This window comes from Hemiscyllium ocellatum, chromosome 3 (genome assembly GCF_020745735.1).
Source record: "Hemiscyllium ocellatum isolate sHemOce1 chromosome 3, sHemOce1.pat.X.cur, whole genome shotgun sequence".
In the NCBI taxonomy this organism is placed as follows: Eukaryota; Metazoa; Chordata; class Chondrichthyes; order Orectolobiformes; family Hemiscylliidae; genus Hemiscyllium; species Hemiscyllium ocellatum.
This window is the reverse complement of record NC_083403.1, coordinates 102,677,062-102,703,922: the sequence shown is the minus strand read 5'-3', so window position 1 is coordinate 102,703,922 and position 26,861 is coordinate 102,677,062. Positions and strand designations below refer to the sequence as shown.

General features: G+C 40.8%; 1 protein-coding gene across 1 annotated transcript in view; it reads right to left on the bottom strand.

Moving 5' to 3' along the window:
• The window catches only part of pgbd5 (piggyBac transposable element derived 5), a 68,683-nt gene extending 42,177 nt beyond the window's left edge, over positions 1-26,506 (bottom strand). The window contains exons 1-2 of the mRNA XM_060854898.1: positions 26,137-26,506; positions 17,686-18,113 (exon numbers count right to left, since the gene is read on the bottom strand). Of these exons, the coding sequence (XP_060710881.1) occupies positions 17,686-18,113; positions 26,137-26,506 (798 nt within the window). The remainder of the gene's footprint in view (positions 1-17,685; positions 18,114-26,136) is intronic.
• Positions 26,507-26,861: the final 355 nt, after the last annotated feature.

The window sequence follows — 26,861 nt, the reverse complement described above, 5'->3', positions numbered from 1 at the left end:
CTCGATGCCGACAGACTGGCTTTGATAATGGCCTATTGGATAATAGCTACCCTGCTTAGATTATTTCACGCTAGATATCCTGCAAATACATAAAAGGCCCAAAATAGTCATTCTTGGTCTTGGTAAGTACCCAGTTGTGAGAGTGTGGTGCTGGAAAAATGCAGGTCAGGCAGCATCCGAGGAGCAGGAGAATTGATGTTGCAGGCATAAGCCCTTCATCAGGAATGAGGCTTGTGGGTCAGTGCTGGGAGATAAATGGGAGGGGGTGTAGGGTTGGGGAGGTAACTGGGAAAGTGATACATGGATGAAGGTCAGGGAGAAGGAGATAAGTCAGAGGAGGCAGTGATGGATGGGTCCGGAGGGAATGCCGAGTTGGAGGCTTGGACCAACCCCCCTCCATTTATCTCTCAGCCCTGACCTCATTCCTGATGAAGGGCTCATGCCCAAAATGTCGATTCCCCTGCTCCTTGGAAGCTGCCTGACCTGCTGCGCTTTTCCAGCACCACACATTTGACTCTGATCTCCAGCATCAGCAGTCCTCACTTTCTCCTACTTGATGAGTACCCAGTCAACCATTGATTACCCATGGTAAGTCATCTCAAAAGCGTGGCCAACAGGTGAAGATATTATGCTCTGTTCACCACTAACAGAATGCTGACATCAAGCCAAAAAGACACTTTGTCTGCAAAACAAATGGGTAATGCAGTTCATGAATTTCAGTGCAGATGTCATGTCAAGTACGTGGGTTGTATACTCCCCCAAAGACTGGCAAGCTGATTTTGAACAGCACGTGACTTTGACTATTCACATTAAGCAAGATACTGACAGAATCAAATCGGTCTGTGCTCACAAAACTCAGTATCCAACATTAGATGTGATTCTTGGACATCAAAACATTGGGCATTTACTGGATAAGCCTGTGCACATGAAGATTAAGCTAACAACATTTATAATCATTAGGCTTGTAGTGTAGTGCACTTGCACACACTGTATGCTGCAAATAATAACCAGTTATTTACAGATAGAAAAAAAAACTTACACTTGTTTCAACTTGAAATAGCTGGTTCCTTTGTAAGGCTTGACCAGAGTCAACCTGCTTGGTTTAAAATCAATACAAAGCCTAACAAAGTTAACTGTCAGTCTTAATGGAGTGTGTTTTCTGTGGCAGAAGCTCTACCATGATGCAACCAATCAGTAGTTTCTCTCATGTAAACATATGTTGGTTTTCTCCTCAAACTGATATTCTTGAGAATTTTCTTGTTTGAGTGCAAGACAAAAAGCTTTCTCAAGAGTTTTTTGGCAGCAATACTCAAGTTACATTAATTATTTAGTCACTTATTTATTAAGTTGTTGTTATCTCCTTTCCAACATAAAACAGTTTCAAGTATTTTGCCTGCTGAGAGAAATAGACTTGTTGCTATTTTGCTGATATTGTGTCACCTTTATTTTAAGTGCATTGTCTATAGAGCAGTTCAATAGGAAATCAAGTTAGGTTGCATCTAGTACTTCATATGTGAGCCAAGGTAAATGCTAATTTGACCAAACAATAAATCATTTATAATGACACAAGAGATGGGGAGAAGGAGTTGTCTTTTATCAAGCTACAAAGGTTAAAATTGGCACCCAAAACTGAGCATAAAAATTCTTTTTCTTTGTCCTATAATTTATGCAAACTCCATAAAAGCAGTAGTAGACAATTGGCTCCTTGAGCTTGCTCTGCCAGTTAGACCATGGGCTACAATTTCCATCATTCAAACATTCTCCACACTCAAGCTATCATTTTCAAAAGAAATCTATCACATATCTATCAGTCAGAGAGGGGAAGTGAACATGGGGCTCCACAGGCAGGCAGAGAGGCAAGAAGGGACATCACACATTAGAGTGCGCAAGAGGTTTAGCAAGTAAATTCCAGAGCAAAGGCATAGCCACTAGGTAGAAATGGGAGTGGAGACAGTATGGAATGCATTGCCACAAGGATTCAGGCTAATGGAATTGCATACACTTATTGAGGAGAAGCTACAAGCAAAGAAATAGATATCCTTGTAGAATTAAACAGAGCTGGCAAGGATGTTCATGTGGAACACAAAAACCAAAACAGACCAGTTAAACAGCCTGTTTTTGTGCTGTTCGTTCTAACTAATGTTCCATATTTCAGCTTGAACTGTGCACCCTTAAAGTACACAGCTATAACAATGACACCATCCAGCTTTACATGCACACCTGCACAACACATCAGTAGCTCATGGAGGTTACATAATGTGCTTAAACTCCCTGCAAAGGACAGTGTAAATGGAGTGAATGTACAGTGAATACACAAGTCAAAATAGATTTTAAACATTTAATATTGCCAAGAAAATCCTAGGGTGATTTTAAAAATCATAGTTGAATGTGAATAAAAAAATCCTTGTGAGGAAGAGAATGATGATTGCTGGTCCTATTTTAAAAATACATGACAAGTGTGATTTTCACTTTAGGTAAAAACAAGGGCTGCAGATGCTGGAAACCAGATTCTGGATTAGAGTGGTGTTGGAAAAGCACAGCAATTCAGCAGCATCAGAGGAGCAGGAAAATCAACATTTTGGGCAAAAGCCCTTCATCAGGAATAGAGTCAGAGTGCCTGCAGGGTGGAGAGATAAATGAGGGGAGGGTGGGGGTGGAGAGAAAGCAGCTATGAACTGAAAGCAGATTGCTTACCCACTACTTACCTGCATTGACTTTACGAAGAGTAAAAATTGGTTGAAGAGGTTTGTGGTGGAAATGACAATTTCCCTGGATGGTTATCACTGAAACTAAAATTCAATACATACCAAGAAATTTTCAACCAGGAAGTGAAGACTTACGAGTATTAATGTTGGCTATTAATTCAGAGACCCAGATAATGTTCTGGGGTCCTAGGTTCAAATCGTGCCACAGAAGATGGTGGAATTTGAATTAAATTTTAAAAGTTTTGAATTAAGGGTCCAACAACGACCATGAAAACTATGTCAATTTATCAGAAAAACCTACCTGGTTCACTAATGTCCTTTAAGGAATGAAATCTGGCTTACTGTGACTCCAAATGGACAGCAACGTGCTTGATGCTTAACTACCCTCTCAGCAATAAATGCTGGTCTAGCCAGCGATATCCACATCCATTGAATTAATTTTAAAAAAGATTGCACAGTCTTTTGTGTGAAGTAGTAGTTATGTCTAAAAAGATAAATGACATAGGCTTTTCAAATTCTGAGCTTTTGCCACATTCAGATTGATATATCAATACAGACTACAGCACATAATAAGGTACCTTTTAACTGCAAAAAAGGATGGAGGTCATTTATGAATCAGCCCATTTTTTAAAATATGAATGCATCTTCAAAGTATAACTGAATGCTACAAAAACAGCCAGTCATTTTCCTTTCCTTTTCTCAGTAAGGGAATGGGGGAAGAACTCTCCACTCTCAAGGGCTTTCTGAAGATCAGAGTGAGGGATATTCAGTCTTTAATAATCAATTAGATTGGAGACAAATGATTCACTACAAAATGAAACAAGTGTCACACCACAATTTGATAACAATGGAAAGTCAAAAGCCCTGTCATCATGGTATCCTGAAATCATGTTATAATGCTGAATTATCCAAAGTGAGGTTTGTCCTAGGATGGATGTGTTGTCCCAGTCAAAGTAGTGTCCTTACATATGGGTGAGGAAGGACACCAGTTCAACTGGGACAGCACATCCATCCTAGATAAGCCAAACAAAGACACACATGAGAACTCCTAGAAGCACGGCATTCCAACCAGAACTTTATCAACAAACACTCCATTTACCACCATGGAGAAAAAGAACAGGAAATGACATCACCATAGGAAATGATGTCATGACAGGAAATGACACCACCAACCCAAGGAAACTCAAACGTACAAATAGAAAGTGGACTACACCACTAGTGCTTCATTCACAGGCTTACTAAAGATGTTACCTAGTATTGTGACGAAACATCCGAAAATGAACCTTGCAGCTCAGTTAGCAAACCTACATCTAGGATTAATTCAATATATTTTGTTAGTAACTATTAAGATAAGCTACTCTTAAATACACATTTCTGAGTTTTTTCTTCAATGTGGCTGGTGAAACCAAGAGTCACATCAACAATCTCTCATCCTTCCCAAGCGTATGATTCGATTCAAGCATAACTTAGGACACAGTTGAAGATGCCTCAAATACTACCATCATACTGTTTTCCTGCACACAGTCATCACTTACTTTCTCTGACCTTTGTACAAAGATAAAATGGTCAGCAATTTTTTGCTTATTATATGGAGACTTGTTCTCATTATAAATAAAAAGAACACGAGAGATTAGAAAACAATACCAACAAGGAATAAGAGTAGGTCACTTGACCCTTTGAGCCTGCTCTACCATTTTAATAAGATCATAATTGATACACGATCCATGGTTAATGTGCGCCCACTGCTGTGGCCCGAATATCTCTTGTAAAAAGCAAAAGTTGTCAATTCCTTAATGCACTTCACAGTACAATGTATAATGGAAATGACACCTTGTGAGAGCCAAATGGCCTGTTTCCACACTGTCGGCATTCTATGATTTCTATGATAACCTAAGTAAAGCAGTTATGCCCATTTCAGTGCCAAATACTGAGCGCATGTTAGGTTCTCTTCATTTTGAAGAAAATGTATAGAAAATATGGACTTAAAGTTAAAGCCATCAATGCAGGATAACCTTGAAATAAATTATATTAATTATCACTCTCTCAATGCAGTTGTACTGCACTTATAATGTGAAGAAAGCAGAACTGAAATTACCCCTCTTCAATTCTCACAAAAACGTCATGAACTAATTTAAAGCTGAATTTCTCAACATTAAGGGAAACCACTTTGAATTATGTCTGCTCAACAGAGAATGTTTGTTAGGGCAGGATAGGTTTATCAGTGTTAAACTATGCATACATCACATTTGATTCTTCAGTATTCCACTGGGAATGGAATATAATGTTAAATATTCACAAAACCTGTCTGGATAGTTTTTTTTAATAATGACAGTTATTCAATCACTGTGGACTATGTCCAAACTCATGACACATCCAGGAGACAATGGAGTTGGGGGTCATTGAATATTTTTAAGACGGATGGGCAGATTTTTGCTCATTCGAGGAATCAAGGGTTATTGGGGTAGACAAAAATGTGGAATTTGAAATAAAGGGCCTGTACTGTTCTATGGTCTATAGTGATCAGCCATGATCTTAGTAAATGACAGCAAGCTTGAGCGGTCAAATATCTACTTCTGGTCCTATTTTGTATGCTCATAATGCAGAAGCATACGTACCATTACTTAAACATTGTCATCAAAATATAGCAGATCATCAGCTTTGTAAAACTGAAGCGTAAAATTATTTAGTACAGACATGCTGCTCTCTACAACCAGATTCATGGTCCAAATACAGAGTATTGGAATGCTGGCTTTTCCACATTAAAAGAAGGCATGTCTAAGCAGTCATAATAAACGTTCATCTTAAAGCTAATCTGGCTTGAAAAGAAAAGCCCCACATTCATATGCGATGTCATAAAAAAGAGAAACAAAACAAAATGCTTAATTCTCTCATTAAAGTTACAAGCCATGCTCATTTTAACACATTAAAATTTACAGGGGCTTGATAGCACTGATGCAGAAAATTTGTTACACACCCACAAACACGCAAGGGACTGCAAACATCTCCACATCGCCTGCACCATGACTGGTCCAGTAGTTGGCTCTCATTATGTACTAATCCGCATTATTATCTTTAACCTGGCCCCAAACCTACAGAACCAGGAAAAACTCTGCCTCAGGAGATTCAATATTATTGAACTCAGACAGCATCTCTTAGCAAACATGACCAACATCCTAGAGCTGGAGAATGCCCACAGCTTCTTTTCCACCCTAAAAGGTATCACAGTCAGCACTTGTAGAGACACTTGGCATCTTGAGCAGGAAATACCAAAACTGGTTCAATGACAACCATAAGATTCAGCATCTCGATCACAAATGCAAGGTGTTCATGAACTGACAGTTGAACCAATTCTTGAGCACCATGAAACAAGTCTACAGTAAATGAAGGTCAAGGTGCAGCATAGAACCTGTGACCTATAAGACCATAAGACATAGGATTGGAAGTAAGGCCATTCAGCCCATCGGGTCCACTCTGCTATTCAATCATGGCTGATGGGCATTTCAATGCCACTTACCTGCACTCTCCCTGTATCCCTTAAATTCTTGATCTCTCAAGGAATTATCAATCTCTGCGGTGAAGACATTTAACGTCCCAGCCTTCAATGCACTCCGTGGTAATGAATTCCACAGGCCCACCATACTCTGGCTTAAGAAATGTCTCCTCATTTCCATTCTAAATTGATCCCCTCTAATTCTAAGGTTGTGCCCAGGGGTCCTAGTCTCCCCACCTCACGGAAACAGCTGCCCAGCACCCAGCCTTTCTAAGCCATGCATTAAGTTTCTATTCTATCTCCACGCAACCTTCTAAAGTCTAATGAATACAATCCCAAGATCCTCAGGTGTTCATCGTATGTTAGGCCTACCATTCCAGGGATCATCCGTGTGAATCTCTGCTGGACATGTTCCAGTGCCAGTATATCTTTCCTGAGGCGTAGGGCCCAAAATTGGACACAGTATTCTAAATGGGGCCTAACTAGAGCTTTATGAAGTCTGCTTTTATATTCCAACCCTCTAAATAAATGATAAATGACAACATTATATTCACTTTCTTAATCACGGACTCAACCTGCAAGTTAACCTTTAGAGAATCCTGGACTAGCATTCCCAGATTCCTTCGTACTTTGACCGTATTCTTTTTTCCAAAGTGCAGGACCTCGCAGTTGCTCACATTGAATTTCATCAGCTATTTCCTGGACTACTCTCCTAAATTGTCTAAATCTTTCTGCAGCCTCCCCACCTCTTAGTACTACCTGCCTATCCACCTAAATTCATATCATTGGTGAACTTCGCCAGAATGCGCCAGTCCCTTCAACCAGATCATTTATATATAAAGTAAACAGCTGCTGCCACAACACTGAACCCTGCGGACACCACTTGCTACCATCTGCCATTCCGAAAAAGAACGCCTTATCCCAACTCTCTGCATTCTGACAGACAGCCAATCCTCAATCCATGCCAGTAGCTCACCTCGAAGACTATGGGCCCTCACCTTATTAATCAGCTTCCTGTGAGGCCTTATCAAAGGCCTTTTGAAAGTCTAGGTAGATAACATTCACTGGGTTTCCATGGTCTAACCTACTTGTTATCTCTTCAAAAGAATTCTAACAGATTTGTCAGACACAACCTCCCCTTACTAAATCCATGCTGACTTGTTGTAATCCGACCCTTCCAAGAATTTAGAAATCTCATCCTTAACGATGGATTCTAGAATTTTACCTACAACCGAGGATAGGCTAGTCAGCCTATAATTTTCCCTAACGACTTAAAGAGTAAATGGTGGGTGGAAAGAGTGCAGGAGATTCAGCAACTCACTGCCAGTCATGAAGTGTGAAGTTTGTTCGGTACAATCAAAGTCACCTACAGTCTGAGTACCCATGGACCTACTCCACTGAGAGCCAAGAGCAGAGAGTTGTTCAAAGACAGAGGCAGTCAGCACCCGCTGGAGAATACTCAAAGAATTCCTTAGTCAAGACATAGCCTTCAGTACAAGTATTCTGAACATCATTGCATAACATATCACTTGTCGCCATCTCAGCACCTCCAATCCACCGAGGTCAAGAAAGCCATCTGACAGCTGTAAAACAACAGACCTACAGTGCAAATGGAATCCCCACTGAAGTACTAAAATATGGCAGAAAAGCATTTATCTGAGTCAACAATCTCACTGCATTTGCCTGGAAGGAAGAGAACATGCTGGGAGATCTCAAGCATCATTGTGATCATCAAGGACAAAAGAAATTACAGGGATTTCCTAACTGCCCACTACAGGAAAGGTGTCTGTGAGAATCCTCAACTGTCTCCTCGCAGTGGTTGAAAGGCTCCTCCCAAACACTCAATGCAGCTTCTGCCCATCAACAGACATGATTTTTAGAGCACAACAAATCCAAGGGCTTCATCAAGGGCTTTTGCCCGAATGTCGATTTCCTGCTCACTGGTGTTGTTACCGAGTATGGTGACGAAACGTCTGCAAGTGAACCTTGCAGTTCAGCTAGCAATCATTGCATTAATGCCCATCTCCATCTTCCTCACTACAACACTCTACCCCATTATCATGAAGCTAATGTACAGGACAGACAAGAAACTGCTCAACCTTTGATTATTCCAGGCCAGAATCAAGATCATCCCAACTTTACCATCAAGCTGCAATATGCACATGACGTCTGCATGTGTCCACAGTCAAAGGCCGAGCTACAAGCCATCGATGCATTCATTGAGGCATGAGAGAAAATAGGCCTCAGACTAAATAATCAGAAAACAAAGGTTCTCTATAGCAGTTTGCCATATAACACTGACCTCCTCAAACGTTAAAATCCAAGGCAATATGAACCATATCTCAGGAGCCTCCCCAGTGTGAGCAGACATTGGAGTCGATGTTAGATTTTATCGTCAATGTACCAGTGCTGCCTTCAGATACCTGAGGTACAGAGTGTTCAATGTCGGAGATCTCAAACCCAGCAGCAATATTCTCCTGTACACATCAAAAACTTAGACCATGGGCAACAGACACGACAAATCCCTGGCAAGTTATCACCAGTGCTGCCTTCACAAATCCTGCAAATCCACCAGCACAATAGGCATACGAGAGGCATCCTCTGCCAGGCCAAAATCTCCACTAACAGGACACTGGCCATATTCATCCTGCTGCAATGGGAAGGCCACATTATCTGCATGGCCAACACAAGACTCCCTGAACAAGTGCTCTACTCAGAGCTCTGCAACAATAAGTTATCACTAGGAGGGCAAAGGAAACACCACTAAGACACCCTGAAAGCCTCCCTAAACAAATATATGATCCCCAACCACATGTGGGAACTGCTTGCCCTAGAATGCATAAACTGGAGCAGCATTCACAAAGACATCAATCACTTTGAGTATCACCGAGTAGAGACTATGGAAGCCAAGTGCAAGCAAGCAGAAAGAGCAAACTGAATCCAAAGCATCCCACTCTCTCATCTCATGAAACATCACCTGCCCCACCTACAGTCCTAGGATTAGACTATTTAGGCACCACAGAACCTATCACCCTGGAGTGGAAACAGGTCATCTTCCACCCAGAGGGCCCGTCAAAGAAAGAACAATATGCAATATGATCACCAACAATATTACCCCTAGACAATTGCAACAGATGGATAGCAATGATAATCAGTTGTCAAACAGATCCATTCTGAAACTGCTTGTCTACATTCAGCAAGCTAGTTCTCAATCCAGCTCGATATATTATTGTTAGTACAGTATAGAAGAAGTTTTTGATCTTAACGGAAAGCCTCTTGTGTAGTGCTTTGACAAAAGCTTGTGGAAGTCAAGGTAGAGAATGTCTATTAGGCTTCTTTGGCGCATTGTTCTAGCAAGTATATTTATGAACCCCTCACTAAATGAGGTTTTGTGTACCTTCTTTGTACCAAGCAATGATTCAGTGATTTATTCGGAGAGAATGCTGGACAATAACCTGATCAGTATCTATTTTAAGATTTGGCAGGCTGTCGGTATAATGGGCCCATGTTAGTAAAGAGTTCTTTTATTGATGGTACTTGCAGAATAAATAGTTTTTCTCTCTTCAAAAGTGATTTAAAAGTAGCCTAGAATTCACGTACGCTTTATAAGCTGCTCAAATCTGAAAATGCAGTAGCTTTTTGAACAGCCATCAGGAGAGAAATTCTCTCTTTTCCTCAAATAATCATATAATAATTCTGTTGATAATGAATATTGCCTGCTACTCATAGCATAGACATTCCTTTTCTTCAGTTGGGTAAAGAATTTGGGGCAAAAGTGTAACTTGCAGAATACTTAAAGGTAATGCATTCTTGTGCAATCCCATGTTATAGAAAAATTGCACTTTAGAAAGAGCACTTAAAATGTTGGAGATGTAATTATGTTACAGCCAACACATTTTAAAAGTCTGCGCTTTAGAAACAGTGTTCCCAATTTATCAATCGCCTTACAGCAAATTCACGTTAACAGAATGCGCATTATAGCAGAATGACCTGTAGTTAGAACTAGTGACTAGAGATTGACGTCCTTCAGATTTTTAAGATAATGAAGAGAACAAGGTTTTATTACAAGTAACTAGATTAGCGAGGACAGGGGTTACAACCGTAAGTTGTATAATACAGAGCTAGATCAGGTCCTGATTAGTTTCCCAGAGAAATGTGGAATTATTAAACAAAATGCCATTTTGCAGTGTGAATTCCTTCAAGTGAGATTTCTAACTGGGGTGATGATTATCTTTTTAAAAAGTAGTTGTCTCCAGGACTAATTTTAATTGCCTAGATGGGCTGGAGCGGATTTTCCCAGATTTTCTCACAACTTGTTCTGGGTATTTATCTGATCTTTCAATTTGGTGTAAAGTGTGCATGTTGTAGTGCATAGGGAATCGTTAAGGTTTGTTTTTCTGTCATTCTGTCTTTTTGAGTTCTGAAATAGCAAATTAGGTGTAATGCTTTTAGTAACTATATTGCTCAATGTTTTTTCTTTGAAAGCCCTTCCAGGTTGCTCAATTAATCTATGGGATTATTTTCCCAATTTTGGGATAAATCCCCAGATAGAGTCAGATGTACAGCACGGAAACAGACCCCTTAGTCCAACTTGTCCATGCCGGCCAGATATTCTAACCTAATCTTGTCCCATTTGCCAGCACTAGGTCCATATCCCTCTAAACCCTTCCTATTCATATACCCATTAAGTGTTGCATTTGTACCAACCCCCACCACTTCCTCTGGCAGCTCATTCCATACAGCAGACTCTGCATGAAAACTTTGCCCTTTAGGTCCCTTTTAAATCTTTCCCCGCTCACCATAAACCTATCTGGACTCGCCCACCCAGGGAAAAAACCTTGTTGATTTACCCTATTCAGGTCCCTCATGATTTTATAAATCTTTATAAGGTTTATAAACCTCCAACGCTGCAGGGAAAACAGCCCCAGCCTATTTAGCCTCTCCCTATAGCTCAAATCTTCCAACCCAGGCAACATCCTTCTAAATCTTTCCTGAACCCTTTCAAGTTTCACAACATCCTTCTAACAGGAGGGAGACGAGAATTTGCACATAATATTCCAAAAGTGGCCAAATCAATGTCCTGTAGAGTCGCAACATGACCTCCTAACTCAAATACTCAATGCTCTGACCAATGAAGGAAATCATACTAAATGCCTTCTTCACTATCCTTTCTACCAGAGACTCTACTTTTGAGGAACTCTGAACCTGCACTCCAAGGTCTCTTTGTTCAGCAGCACTCCCCAGGATTTTAACATTGTCCTATCCTGATTTGCCTTTCCAATATGCAGCACCTCACATTTTTCTAAATTAAATTCCATCTGCCACTCCTCAGCCCATTGGCCCAACTGATTAAGATCCCATTGTAATCTGAGGTAACCTTCTTCGTTTTCCACTACACCTCTAATTTTGGTGTCATCTGCAAACTTAATAACTATACCTCCTATGTTCACATCCAAACCATTTACATAAATGACAAAAAGCAGTGGACCCAGCACCAATACTTGTGGGACACCACTGGCACAGGCCTCCATTCTGAAAAACAACCCATCATCCTGTCTTCTATCTCTGAGCCAGTTCTGTATCAAAATGGCTATTTCTCCCTGTATTCCATGAAACCAGTCTCCCAAGGGGAAACTTGTCGAATGCCTAACTCAAGTCCACATAGATCATGTCCACCACTCTGCCCTCATCAATCCTCTTTGTTACTTCTTCAAAAAGATTCAATCAAGTTCATGAGACATGATTTCCCATGCACAAAGCCATGTTGACTATTCTTAGTCAGTCCTTGCCTTTCCAAATACATTTATATCCTGTTCCTCAGGAATCCTCCAACTTTCCCACCACCAATGTCAGGCTCACTGGTCTATCGTTCCCTAGATTGTCTTTTCCACCTTTCTTAAATAGTAGCACCATGTTCGCCAACCTCCAGTTTTCTGGCACCTCACCTGTCTCTATCGTTGATACAAATATCTCAGCCAGGGGCCCAACAATCACTTCCCTAGTTTTCCAGAGTTCTAGGACACCCGATCAGGTCCTAGGAATTTATCCATCTATGTGTTTCCAGACATCCAGCACCGCCACTTCTATAATATAGACATTTTTCAATATATCAACATCTATATAGAATGGGGAAATAGATGTTGACATTTTAAAAAATATCCTTCTCCACAACAAACACTGATGCAAAAAGATCATCTAGCATCTCCCCCATCTCCTGCAATTCCACACACAGGCAGCCTTGCTGATCTTTGAGGGGCCCTATTCTCTCCCTAGTTACCCTTTTGCCCTTAATGTATTCATAAAATCCATTTGGATTCTCCAAACCCTATTTGCAAAAGCTATCTCATGTCCTCTTTTTGCCCTCCTGATTTCCCTCTTAAGTATACTCCTACTGCCTTTATACTCTAAGAATTCACTCGAACTGTGCAAACTATACATGACTCTTTGTTTCCTTCTTTCTCTTGACCAAAATCTTAATTTCTCTCATCATCCAGCATTCCCTGTATCTACCAGCTTTGCCTTTCACCTTAACTGGAACATACTGTCTCTGGACTCTTCTTATCTCATTTTTGAATGCTTCCCATTTTCCAGCCATCCCTTTACCTGCAAACAAAGCCCCCAATCAACTTTTGAAAGTTCTTGCCTAATACTGTCAAAATTGGCTTTCCTCCAATTTAGAACTTCAACTTTTAGATCTGGTCTATCTTTTTCATCACTATTTTAATAGAATTGTGGTTGCTGGCCCCAAAGTGCTCCCTCACTGATGCCTCAGTCACTTGGCCTGCCTTATTTCCCAAGAGTATGTCAAGCTTTGCACCTTCTCTAGTCGGTACATCCACATACTGAATCTGAAAGTTTTCTTGTACACACTTAGATTCCTCTCCATCTAAGTTTTTAAGACTATAGCAGTTCCAGTCTATGTTTGGAAAGTTAAAATCCAATACTATTACCACCCTATTATTCTTACAGGTAACTGAAATCTCCTTACAAACTTATTTCTCTATTTCCTACTGACTATTGGGGGTCTATAGTACAATCCCAATAAGGTGATCATCCCTTTCTTATATCTCAGTTCTACTAAAAAACTTCTCTGGAAGGTATCCTCAGGAACATCCATAATGTTATCCCTTACCAAAAAGGCCACTCCCCCTCCTCTCTTGTCCCCCTTTCTATCATTTCTATAGCATTTGTATCCTGGAACATTAAATTGCCAGTCCAGTCCACCCCGAAGCCACGTCTCTATAATTGCTATGATAGCCCAGACTCATGTTCCTAACCATGCCCCAAGTTAATCTGTCTTACCGTTAGTTCTCTTGCATTGAAGTAAATGTAGTTTAATTTACCTTGTTCTCTGCTTTGTTCCTACCTGACTTGACTGACTTGCTTCTTTTCCCAACCGTACCAGTCTCAGACCAATCTCTTTACTCACCATTTCCGTAGTTCCCACCCACCAATTCCCACCCCACCACTGCCTAACTAGTTTAAATCCTCCCAAACAGCTCTAACAAATCTCCCTACCAGAATATTAGTCCCCTTCCATATCAGGTGCAATCTGCCATTCTTAAACAGGTCACTTCTACTTCAGAAGAGATTCCAATGATCCAAAAATGTGAACCCTTCTCCCCTGCAGCTGCTCCTCAGCCACTCATTCATCTGCTCTATTCTCTTATTCCTACCTTCACTAGCTCGTGGCATCGAGACTAATCGAGATATTACTACCCTAGAGGACCTCCTTTTTAAATTCCTGCCTAACGTCCTACATTGCCCCTTCAGAATCTCGTCCTTTTCCCTTCCTAGTCATTAGTTCCAATGTGAACAATGATCTCCTGCTGGTCCCATTCCCTTTTGAGAATATTCTGCACTCTCTCTGAGATATGCTGGATCTTGACACCAGGGAGACAACACACCATTCTAATTTCTTGCTGTCAGATGCACAGATGGATGCTTCTGTGCCCGATTAGAGAGTTCCCTATCACAATCGATTGCTTGAAACCTGACAGACTCCTTGTTCCACTCGAGACATTCTTGGTATCAGAAACTTGGCTATTCATGCTACATTCCTGAGAGTCCATCACCCCCAACATATTCTGAAATATAGCCACAGGAAACTCCTGCACTTTCTGCCTCCCTCTCCTGGCTGTAACTCGTCTACTAACTGTAACTGGGTTTTCTCCCTTCCTGTAACTACCATCCATCACACTCCCAACTCCTGTAAGTTCCTCATTGCCTCTAGTTGTCTCTCCATCTGATCCACGCGATCTGATAAGATTGGCAACCAAACACACTTACTGCAGATGTAATCGTCAGTAATGTGGAAATTCTCCCTAATCTCCCACATCCGGCAGGAAGAGCACATTACTCAATTAACTGCCATCTTTGCACTTTAATAATTTATAGAAAATAGCACAGTCTTACTGATTTAAAACACTGTTCCAGGCTAACTTAGTGTCTATGGCTTACAGTTTTAAATTTTATTCAAGAGACAGATCTCAATAAAACATAACCAAAAAAGAACCCATTCTAATCACTTAAAAAGTTAGCAATGTTACACTTATCTGCTCCTGTGCTGTGAGCACTCCCACACAGGTTCCTCCAAGGTCAGTTGTGAATTTCGGTGTTTGTTAATTTTTCTTAGATGCACTCCGATGTACAGAAATACTTGAACTCAAAATAGTCAAGGCAGTAGCATGCAGATTCACTGCTGTGTCAGACAGCAATATAGGTTTCTTTCTCTGTCTATCTGCCTGTCTCTGTCACACTGCCTTTGTTCTTTCCTCCTTTTTAAAGTGCCACTGTTTTGATTCCCTCCCCCCCCCACCGCCCTAGCCAAAGTTCTAAAATGGTGTAACAGCTTATAAAACACTAATTATTGTTCTTAGAATTTGAGGGAGTCACCTGCAACACCTAAAATACCTCAAAGGAGCAGCTCTTACAGCCACATTTTTTTCCTGTCCTCCATCTTGGATTATCCAGAATCTATGCTAGTAAACACACTCTACAAAGTCATTGTCATTTCCAGTGGCTTCGCTGAGGATGAGTCAATCCAATTTGTTTCCATTTAGGAGTTATTGTAGTGGTTAACTGATTGGCTTGCAAGAGGGCATTTAAGAGTGAACTATACTTCTGGATCTGGGGTCACACAGATGTAGGCCAGACTAGAGCTTTCCTTTTGAAGGGACAGTGAACCAGGTAAGGTTTTTACAATAATCAATTGCGTGCAATTCTGGTCTTCCTATTGGAAAGATGTTGTGAAAGGGTTCAGGAAAGATCTACAAGGATGTTACCAGGGTTGGAGGATCTGAGCTACAGGGAGAGGCTGAACAGGCTAGGGCTGTTTTCCCTGGAGCGTTGGAGGCTGAGGGGTGACCTTATAAAGGTTTATAAAATCACAAGGGGCATGGATAGTGTAAATAGGCAAAGTCCTTTCCCTGGGATCAGGGAGTCCAGAACGAGAGGGCATAGTTTAGGGTGAGAGGGAAAAGATATAAAAGAGACCTAAGGGGCAACTTTTTCACACAGAGGGTGCTATGTGTATGGAATGAGCTGCCAGAGGAAGTGGTGGAGGCTGGTACAATTGCAACATTTAAGAGGCACTTGGATGGGTATATGAATAGGAAGGGTTTGGAGGGATATGGGCCGGGTGCTGGCAGGTGGGACTAGATTGGGTTGGGATATCTGGGTCGGCATGGACGGGTTGGACCAATTCCATGCTGTACATCTCTATGACTCTATAACAATGGTTTCACAGTCACATTTGACTAGCTTTTCATTCCAGATTTTTTTTGTAAACTGAAGTTAAAATTTCACCATCTGCCATGGTGAAATTTGAACTCCCTTGAGCATTAACCCAGGTGTCTGAATTACTAGTGGAGGGACACTGCCACCATGCCCTACCTCCCTTCAATGACTATGAATAGTAATTCTTGACTGAGGTAAAAACATTTCGGAGTTGCTGGTAATGTTACACATTTCCAATCACTGAGGAAAAAGCAGAATCATTACTAATAGTTGTCCCAAAAAAAAATGGAGAACAGTTCTACAATCAGAAATAATCCACAAGACATAAGGTGCTTAATCAAAAAATGAGATTCTATTACTTGCACTTGTGTTGAGCTTCATTAAAACAGTGCAAAAGGCTAAATAATGAGGTCAAAGTGAGAGAGGGGCAGAGAAATATTTTTTTAAAACCAAACTAAAGTTTCGGGACCACAGTTATGGACTGAACGGAGGCGTTCTGCAAAGTGGACGCCTAAATGTTGGGGATCAGCATCACAAGCAGAAATACACTAGTATAAATTGAAATTTGCACAAGTACACTGCCATGGTACCTGAAAGAAAGCTTGGTGTCTTAAAGAGTGATCAAAAAGGACAGGTGTTCATGGGAAGGTGAAGTGGTAGTGGTGACTGAGGAACAGAGCAGGGTGTCAATGGAGAAACGTTTAACATGCTTTTCAGACATGGATGGATTTGGTGAGTAGTGAATAGAGTTGCTCACTTAATCAGTTTGTTTCAATAATCAATGGAATCAGTGGTTATTACTAACATTTATACAATTAAGTCAGAGCAATATAAAGTAAATACATGCACAACTAAGTAGTTAGTAGATGAGAAGAAAGTCTATTGGTGACAACCAAAACAAAATCCTGCAAAAATTGAAAATGCAGTTCAGACAGCAAACGTAATTCTGAGGACAATGTATTGAAGGATAAGGAATGCAAAATGAAAAGTATGAAGCAAAGTACTGGCAAGAGCAATCCTGGGCTTAAAAAAAAAAGTAGGACATTTCAGAATTTCTGGCACTATCCTAGAGTTCCCAGCTTTTCCTGGTTTTATAATGATGGAAGCTTTCAGATCAAACATTCCAGAGAAAAAATAGATAAAGCAAATCAAGTTATTGCACCAGCATGTAAAGATGCATGAAGTATTACCAAATAACCAACCATTACTCATCAGCCTGAAATGGTTTTTTTTTTGAGATTTCTGTCTTGGGTTAATTGTTTTCCCCAATAGTATGTATGCAGAATGTCAGTGTGGGCCTCCACTGAAGCAATTGGAAAGCCAAACAATTCCAAGAGCAGTAAGGTTTTCCCAAACCCCTAAAACCACAAAGCTCCCTCCAATCAATATTCCTCTCCTTGTGCAGATGCACTGAGCTTCCGCTGGCAATTACAGCCAGATTTAGAACTCCATCTGCTGAATCTCAGCAGCAAGCCAACAATAAGGCATAAGGCAGCTGCTGTGCTAGGATTCATCCATGGTTAGTGCACTGCATGGTACAAAGACTGTTAGAACATAGTGCCATGGAAGAAAATCAATTCTTTTATACAATTAACATCTCAGTGCTAATGGGAAGTACACAGGACAGCATATATAACAATTATCAGGTAAATTCTATAGATTTTGATATCATTAAACAATCTTTCTGAAATCAAATTAGAAATGGATACTCAAGCAAAAGTGCATAGTTCAGAGTGACACTGATGACAGTACCTGTGTTTGAGATGGCTTGAATGCAGTATCAAATGTCATTTGTAGGCAATCCAAAAAAGGTTGAATTTTATACAATCCATGCGTTGTCTGGCTGGAGCGAAACGCTACAATGTGGAAGTACTTCAGGATCTTTTCAAATCTCATTTGTGTCATCATCAGTGCAATGCTCTTGTTGCTGTAAAATCCACCGCTCCATATGCTGAGGACAGATTCACAGTGGTGAATGCTAGTGGAGATCATATATCCCAAAAATGTTTTCATCTCTGGAAGACTAACATCACTCCAACCTTCATCACAACCAAATCTTTCCTGGTACTTTTTGGCATACATATTTGTTTGAACAACCATATTCCTTATAACATTATCAGGGACAAAGAGCTGAAAGAAGTCAATTGCACTTGCATTTAGTGGCATCTGATGTACGGGACCTGTAGCAAGAATAAGCAAGAAACAAATGTCTTGGGTTACTTTCCAGTGAAATGCGTAAAAATCTAATTGGTTGCATAAGTACAATCATTAACAAAAGCAACAGAGCCTTTTTGGATTTTGTCATCCAATCAATTTGATCTGTACTGCTTATTGACGATTATATTTTAGGAAAGTACATAACTGCCTTCTTAACTTTAAGTCAACAACTGCCATGCCATGGTGATTCCCCTTCTATTATTTAATAATGGTCTGGTTAGTTCTCATTTAGAATGCAATACTGTGTTCATCAGGAGGGATTTAGCAGCCAGTGTGTAATGCAGGTTCACCAGAATGATACAACGTTTAAAAGAGTTAAATTGAGGACAGGTTGTACAGATTAATTGTGTATTCCCTCAAATATAATTTCAGGAGTTTAAAAATTATTAGAGGAGTTCATAGGGTAGGAGACAGAAACTGTTTGCTCTAACAGGAGAGTCCAAACAAGGGATGATAAACTAAAAAATTAAAATTAGGATATTCAGAGGTAATTTTAGAAAAGCTTCACATGAAGCAAACTTGGAACTTTCTCAATCCAAACATTGTTAGGGTGATTGGGGAAAATAAAAATGTCAAAATTAAAAATGGACAAATATCTGCTAGGCAATTATTGGGGACAATCAAGACAAGAAGATGGATGTAAATTCAAATTGACCAGCACAACAGGGTCAAAAGACTAAATTTGTGTTCCTGTCTTTAAAATATGAAAACAAAAACTGTTCTAAACATCATGCATAGTATCGTTGAGATTGAATCAAAGAATAGTACAGCACAGATAGTCATTTGGCCCATTTTCTTTTTGCTCTTTCAAAGGGCAATCCATTAAGCCCACATCCCTGCTCTGTCACCATATCTCCGCACATTTTTCCTCCTCCAGTGAAATCGATATCCACAACACAATCAGGCAGTGCATTTTGAATCTTATCCACTCATTCACTAATAACAATCTTCCTCCATGTTGCCTGTCACTCTTATGGATGCAATTAATAGCAATCAAGTCCTTCCAACCACATGGTGCAGCCCAACTCAGATCGTAACTTTTCATTTGCTAAGCGGCAGCCTTGGCTCAGTTCGTAGTACCCTTTGAGCCTGCCGCACAATCTACATGATCATTCAACTTGGCACCCTGCTCCCAGCCTCCTGACATACTGATCCCTTTAGCCGCAAGAACCATGTCTGATACTTTCTTGAAAACATTCAATGTTTTGGCTTCAACCACTTTATGCGGCAGAGAATTCCAGGCTTACCATGCTCTGGGTGAAGAAATTTCCCCATATCTCAAGCCTCAATGGCTCACCCTGTATCCTTGGACTGTGGCTTCTAGTTCTGGACTTCCCAGTAATCAGAAACATCCTTACCGCATTTCATCCTGTCTAGTCCTGTTAGATGTTTGTAGGTTTCTATGAAATCTCCCCTCATTCTTCTAAATTCCATTGAATACAGTCATAAACAATCCAGTCTTCTTACATCACCCCTGCCAATCTGGGAACCAGTCTAATAAAGCTTTGAAGCATTCCCTATATAGCCAAAATATCTTGCCTCAAATAAAAGAGATAAAACTGCACACAATACTCCAAGTGTGATCTCACACAGGCCCACACAATTGCAGCCCAAGATATCCCTGTTCTTGTATGCTAAACCTCTCATTATGAAAGCCAAGCATTTGTCTTCTTTGCTGCTTATTGCATAGGCATGCTTACTTTCAGCAACTGGTGTACAAAGACACCAGGTCTGGTTGCACTTCCTCCTTCCTCAATCTATCACCAAGTAATAATTTGCTTTCCTGTTTTTGCTGCCAAAATGGATAACCTCATGTTTATTCAAATTGTTCTTCACCTGTAATACATTTGCCCTCTAAATTTGTAAAATCAAAGCACCTTGATATTCTCCTCAGTTCATCCTCCCATCCAGCTTTGTGTCATCTGCAAACTTGGAGATATTACATTTTGTTCCCTCACTAAACCATTAATGTATATTGTGAATAGCTGAGATCTAAGTACTAATTTCTGCAGTATCCCACTAGTCACTTGCTGCTACTTGGATAAAGGCCTGTTTATTCCTACTCTGTTTCCTGTCTGCCAACCATCACAATCCATGTCAGTACACTACCACAATATCATGTACTCTAATTTTGCATGCTAACCTCTTATGTGGGACATAATTGAAAGCTTGATCATCCAAGTAAACCATAGGGCTGTCCTTATCAACTGTATAAGTTACATCTTTGAAAAATTCCAGAAGATTTGTCAAGCATGGTTTCCCTTTTAAAAAAATCCACGCTGACTGTCCAATCTTGATAGCGCTTTCCAAGTGTGCTGTTCTTACATTTTTAGGATGGACTCTTTCCCTATTACCAATGTCAGGCTAACTGGTCTATGGTTTCCTGTTTTCTCTATTCCTTATTTTTAAAGTAGTGAAGTAACATTAGCTATACCAATCTGTAGGAAATGTTCCAGAATCTGTAGAACCTTGAAAGATAATCATTAACACATCCACCACATTTCTACTACCACTTCCTTAAAAACTCAGAAGTAGATTACCAGGCCCTGGTGACTTATCATTTTTTAACCCCAATTTCTCCTACACCTTTTCCCTACTAATTCTGTTTTTTTTTCAGTTCCTTCCTCTTGCTAGACACCCAACATTTTTGGGACATGGTATCCTCCTTTGTGAAGATAGGACTAAAATATGAATTTAATTGGTCTATCATCTTTGTTCCCAATTCTAACGTGCCTTGTTTCTGACTGTAAGGTTCCTACATTTGTCCTCACTAACCTTTTTCTCTTCACATACCTATACAAACTGTAAACGGTTACAAGCATTTTGTACATTCCCTTCAAGCTTACTCTCGTTCTATTTTTTTTTCCTTCTTAATTAATCTTTTTGTCCATTTTGTTGAAATCTAAAATGCTCCCAATTCCCAGATCTGCTACTTCTTTTAGCAAATCTGCATGCCACTTTCTGGAATCTAGTACTATCCCTGACTCAATGGCGAGTGCAGAATAGCAAGCCAGTAACCACGCGAGACATACCTAAAATTATCTATGTAATTTAATGCTAAAACAGAATGCACACACATACAAACTCTGAATTGAGATCAGGAGTACGCTATCTGGTCCCTTGTGTCTGCTCTGCCATTCAGCAAGACCATGGCTGATCAGATTGTGGTCTCAATCCCAGAAATCCATTGACTTCCTAGTTAGTCACAAATCTATTTACTCATGCCTTAAAATGTGCAATGACTCTCCCACTTTCTGGGGAAGAGAATTACACAAATTCTTGACCCAAAGAATACAGTCTTATCTCCATTCTTATTTTTAAACTGTGTCTTCTTGTTCTAGTCTCTTCCATAAGGGAATACATACTTTCAAGTTCTTGCAGATCTTGGATGTTTCAGTAAGATCACTTCCCACTATTCTGAACTCAATGAATACAGCCCCAACCCCATACAAAAAAAAATCCTGTCATCCCAAGGATCAGTCAAGTGAATTTTCTCTGAATTGCTACCAATGCAATTACATCCTTTCTTAGATACAGGGACCAAGCTGTATAGAACACTCTAGATGAGGTCTCACCAATGTCCAGTACAACAGTAGCAAAACATCTATTTGTATTTTCCATCCTCCAGTAATAAACATCAACAATTCCATTCCTAATCACTTGCAGCATTTTCACATTAAATATTTGAGACTGATGTACCAAGATACACAGATCCTTCTGAACCTCAGTTCTTCAATCTTACTATTTAAATAACATACTTCTTTTTATTCCATTTGCCAAAATGGACAAGTTCATACTTTCTACATTATACCCAATTTGCCTCTTATTTAACTTATCTATATTCCTTTGCAGATTCCACGTCTTCCTCACAAACTGTTAAACAGCGGAAACACCAAAGTGAAAACAGAATAAATTAATTCCGCAATGAATAAATAAAATCAAAGCTCTTCAGTTAACAACAGTGATGGATATTTAAACAACAAGCAAAAGGTAGAGTTCCACGAACACATCCATCAGCACATTAGTGCAAGAGAGAAATTGAAGCATTAACAACTAGTAAGAAGTGCCAAGTCAATAATGCATCCCAACCTCTTCCTGCAAGCCCCTGCATCACAGATGTCAATCTTCGGCCATGTGATATCCAGAGACAGAAGATGGCACCGAATACAGCAAAGGCTACAACCATGCATCATTCCAACAATAATACTGAAGGTCATGCTCCATATCTAGCTAAAAACCTAGCTATGTTCCAGTACAGAGCAACTCTATTTACCTGATAGGGTGGAAGAGTGCCTTGTTCAAAAAAGTAGCATTACTGCTCCATCATTCTACTACTGATTAAAGTGAGAGGTGTAATTGACACGATCAAGCAGCACTGTACTGCAAGTACCCTAAAGTTTTTCTTCAAATATAGACAAAAGAGCTGAATTCATTAGTTCTGGTAAGAATGATTGCCCTCAATAGCAAGCCATCAATTGACTAAATTAAGGAGCTCAAAAAGACACCAGTCAACGGAAGGTCATCCTACTGGAGTCATATCTAGCATGAAGAAAGGTAATTGTGGATATTGAGGTCCATCATTCTCATGCTGTTGATGCAGGAGTTTCCCATAATAGTGTCTAGACCCAACAACATCTATGACCTTTCTTTAATGTAAGAAGAGGGGTTGTTCACTGGAATTGCACAATGTTCAGTATTGTCTGCAACTCATGATAAAATGTAACTACTTCCTCTTACAATTCAATAGCATACCATTGCTAAACACTATTAACAATAAGTTTACAAGTATTAACAAGTTTATTCTTAGACACTTAAATCAACTATGAAATTAAAAAGAGAAATTGCTGGGAAAACCCAACAGGTTTAGCAGCATTTGAGTAGAAAAAGCGTAATTAAGGTCTTGGGTCCAGTGACCCCTCTTCAGAACTCTTCTGAAGGGTCACCTCAGAATACAGAAGGCAAGCAATGAAGAAAAATCACATGTAGAAGTTTATGCAGAAAGTACAAAATTGGGGAGGAATTGCTTCTCCATTTGTGGCTGGTTCTTGCTCACACTTACTAATGATGGAAGTAACTGGTGATGAGGGAATTGTAGGAAGGACTGCCAGGCAAGGGGAGGGGAGGGTGGTTGGAAGGCAGAGAAGAGGAGTTTGAGAACAGCTTTAAATTCATCATAAAGGATTACACAGTGAAATGGCTGCCAGAGAAAAGTGAAATGACTGAGATAATGAAACCCTTGTAAGTAAGTGTGGAATTTCTAAGTTAAGACTGCATACAGTTAGGAGTTACTTTACTATGAAAATGCAACAGTAGCTTTATAATGAATAGTGTGCCAATTGTTAAATATCATTCTAAAATGCAGTAACTGCCTGGTTAAAATGTTCCAGCTTTGTGCATGTGATTTAAATACATGAGGAGGTGGTGGTTTTGCTGGACTAGTAAACATGAACTTCAGGCTAATGCTTCGAGTCATCTCTACTTGAAACGTTAGCTTACTGTGTCGCCACAGATACTGCCTGATCCACTGTGATCTCCAGCGTTTGTCGTTTTCAATACAAATTCCACATCTTCAATAATTTTCTCCTATAGTGTTCTGAAAACATAGGTTCAAATCCCACCATGACAGATAGTGATTTCAAATTAAAGAACAAACTTAACCACTAAGTTTTGTAAAAATATCTGGTTCACTCATGATCTTTAGGATTTTTACTTGGTTTTGCCTACATCCAGACCCACAGGAACACAGTTGACTCAAATGCCTACTGGTCATTTAGCAATGGGCAATAAACTGCTCTAACCAACAATATACAGGGTCTGCTTTTTTTTAAAAAAGCAATCTATTTTTCTAATCAACCTGTTCAGAGAAGTTATTACACAACTCTGGAGCTGATGGGACCTGAACCCTATCTTCCCAGTCCAGGGGTAGGGACATTGCATCAAATGAGAGCTGCTAGGTGCCTGTTTTTTTCTCTTACTTAATCTATTTTTGTAATAAACCTGTTCAGTTATTATATACCTCTAGGTGGGGTATGAACCTGGGTGTCTCAGTTCAGGGTAAGGATACTACCCCTGTTCCACAAGAGGGTCCCCTATAAATAGTGCTGTGAGGTATATGATCACAGTGCCAGTTATTTTACAAAACACTATTGTTAATGTGCCCCACCTTTTGTCAATATATGTCAAGGAAGTTTCATGCTTTTCTTAGTGTGCTGTGGTTTTACATTTAGTGGATGATTAAAAGTGCTAAACAGTTTCAGTTAGAAGAAAAGAGTCTTTCAGCAAAATAAGATGTATGCAGAGAAGAACAGAAGATTAACAGGTATACACTTTACAGAATAAAGAATAGGACTTGGGCAAAGAGCCCGGCCAGGGATTGAGGGATAGAAATAAAAATGCAGAATAAGGGAAAGTCTTAGACAGGTAAAAACAGTGGGTGATGTACACACCGTGGGAACTAAGTAAATCTTTGATGTACGATCTCAAATTAATCATAAAAATTGAATGTGACACTCAAGGTGTATAAGATGAGAACTTATAGGTTTTTTTCCCCAGAGTTCAGTCAGACTGCCTAAAGTTTGGTTCTTCCAGCATGCTCTTGAATAAACAATTATAATCTGTAGTCAACAGTGTGGTGCTGAAAAAGCGTAGCAGGTCAGACAGTCTCCCAGGAGTAGGAGAATCGACGTTTTGGGCGAGAACCCTTCAACTCCCCACCATCTGCAGTCCTCACTTTCTCATACTTAATTATAATCTGTACCCAATTGTACCACACCAGTTGATATGGAAATTATTGATGCCTACTTCTAATTTGAGTTTAAGTACTCTATTTAGCAAAATAAATACAGAAGAAAGTGTTAGATCGCGACTGCGAGTTAGCGAGAGGCAAAACGTAACCCTCAAGCCACAAAAATATTTTGACCCGTGATCTCAACAATTACAAAACTGGCAGAAGGTGGGAGGGAACTGACGGAACTCGGAGATAAGCAAGACGCCTATAAAATAATTTATTTTAGCATTACAGCTACTTATGAGCAACAAGTAAACGGGCTGCATTGAAAGTCCTCATGAGAGCTGTTAACTCACGAATGCATGGAAATAAAAGTGAACAAACTAAAATCATAACTGTGCAACAAAATAAATTTCTATACTTAGGAAGATACAAAATTTAGTCTTCGCATTATTTCTCTCCAATCTACCCTCAAGAATTCAACCCTATCTAATAAATTTCTGCAGAATGTGATGACCATATAACAATCCGAGGCTATATAATGAAAACATTTATTTCCGACCGACAGTTCCATCTTGATAGTTTGACAAGCAAAATAAACAAATCCAAAAGGACACCGAAGCAGTTCCAACATCTTAATGAGTGTCCAGCGAAAGCGAACTGTCTGAGATAAATCATTCACAGCTATAGTTCAATCAAATTGTAAAACTGTGTACGAAAAATTGCATCCTATGATGCAACATGAATCAGAGATTGGACCAACCGAGTGTCAGCGCTTGAGAATTTCCCTGATTATTCACACAGAAACATCGCTAAGTCTTTGATACATTAGCGACAACATCCCAGCTGAGCTAGCAGAGAGGGAATACAGGAAATCTACCCAACCAACCCTTGAAGCTCAAATCCCCCAGGACCGGGATAGTTGAGAGAAACAGAGAGAGGGTGGGAGGGACGCTAGTTCTGCGGGGGAAATGCGGCTCTTCAGGAAGGGTGGGGAGCGGATTCCGCAAACATCCCGAAGATGCAGGTGGAAAGCAGACTGAAGCAACCACCCACCCAGCCCCAGAGGTGTTGCAGCTCCCTGGCAACTGGAGCGGAGGCAGCGATCCGGAAAAGCGACACCACAATACAAGAGGAACCACAGAGTCACCGAGCCCAAGGGCGGACCGGCTGGTCAGACCTTTACCCGCACACCCCGCCGCCCCCCGGGGCTGGCCCTGGACCCCCCCCGACAACGGCTGAAATCCCCTATGTCTTACCCGCCGAGTCGACGTACGGAGGGAACGCGACGTCCTTCAGCCGCTCGGTCCATCCCGCCGCGTCCTCTCCATCTCCCGACTCTGAGGTGGGTTGTCCGGTGACCTCGGGCCTCCTGCCCCCAGTCCCCGCTTCCCGCACCATAACATCCCCCTCCTCCTCCTCACCCTCCTCCCAGTCGGACTGCGAACTGCCAGCCGAGGTGCTGTAAAATGGATTGTCATCGCTGCTGCTGTCGCCACCCGATTCCCCGAACACATCGTCGGAGATCTGTAGGCTCTGGTAGCGGGAACGAGCAGCCCGGAGCCGGGATAGGGAGAGAGCTTTCCGCCGGGCCGCAGCTGCGGCCGCCGCCACCTCCTCGGTCGCCATGGAAATGAAGGGGAAGCGCCGCTCCCTCACTGCGCATGAGCACCTCCTGCCCCGGGGTGGGAGGGGAGGGAGCCCGTGGAAAGGGCGGGGCTTCAGAGTGGGCGTGTCTATAATTAAATGGGTGGGGCCTTCGGGCGACCGCCCTCAAAGTGGAGAGATGGAGATGTTTCTATGGGGAGAGTGGTCTCTGTTGGAGGAGAGAAGTCTCAGTGCAAAGGGACTTCAAGTAGAGGAAGGACTCCTCTTGGAGAGGTAGCTCCTGGGTGGGGGCCTTCAGACCATGGTATAATTGGTATTGTTTGGGTGTGGACATAGGGAATGACACCCTGAGTGGGTGCAGTGAGAGCCAACCTGC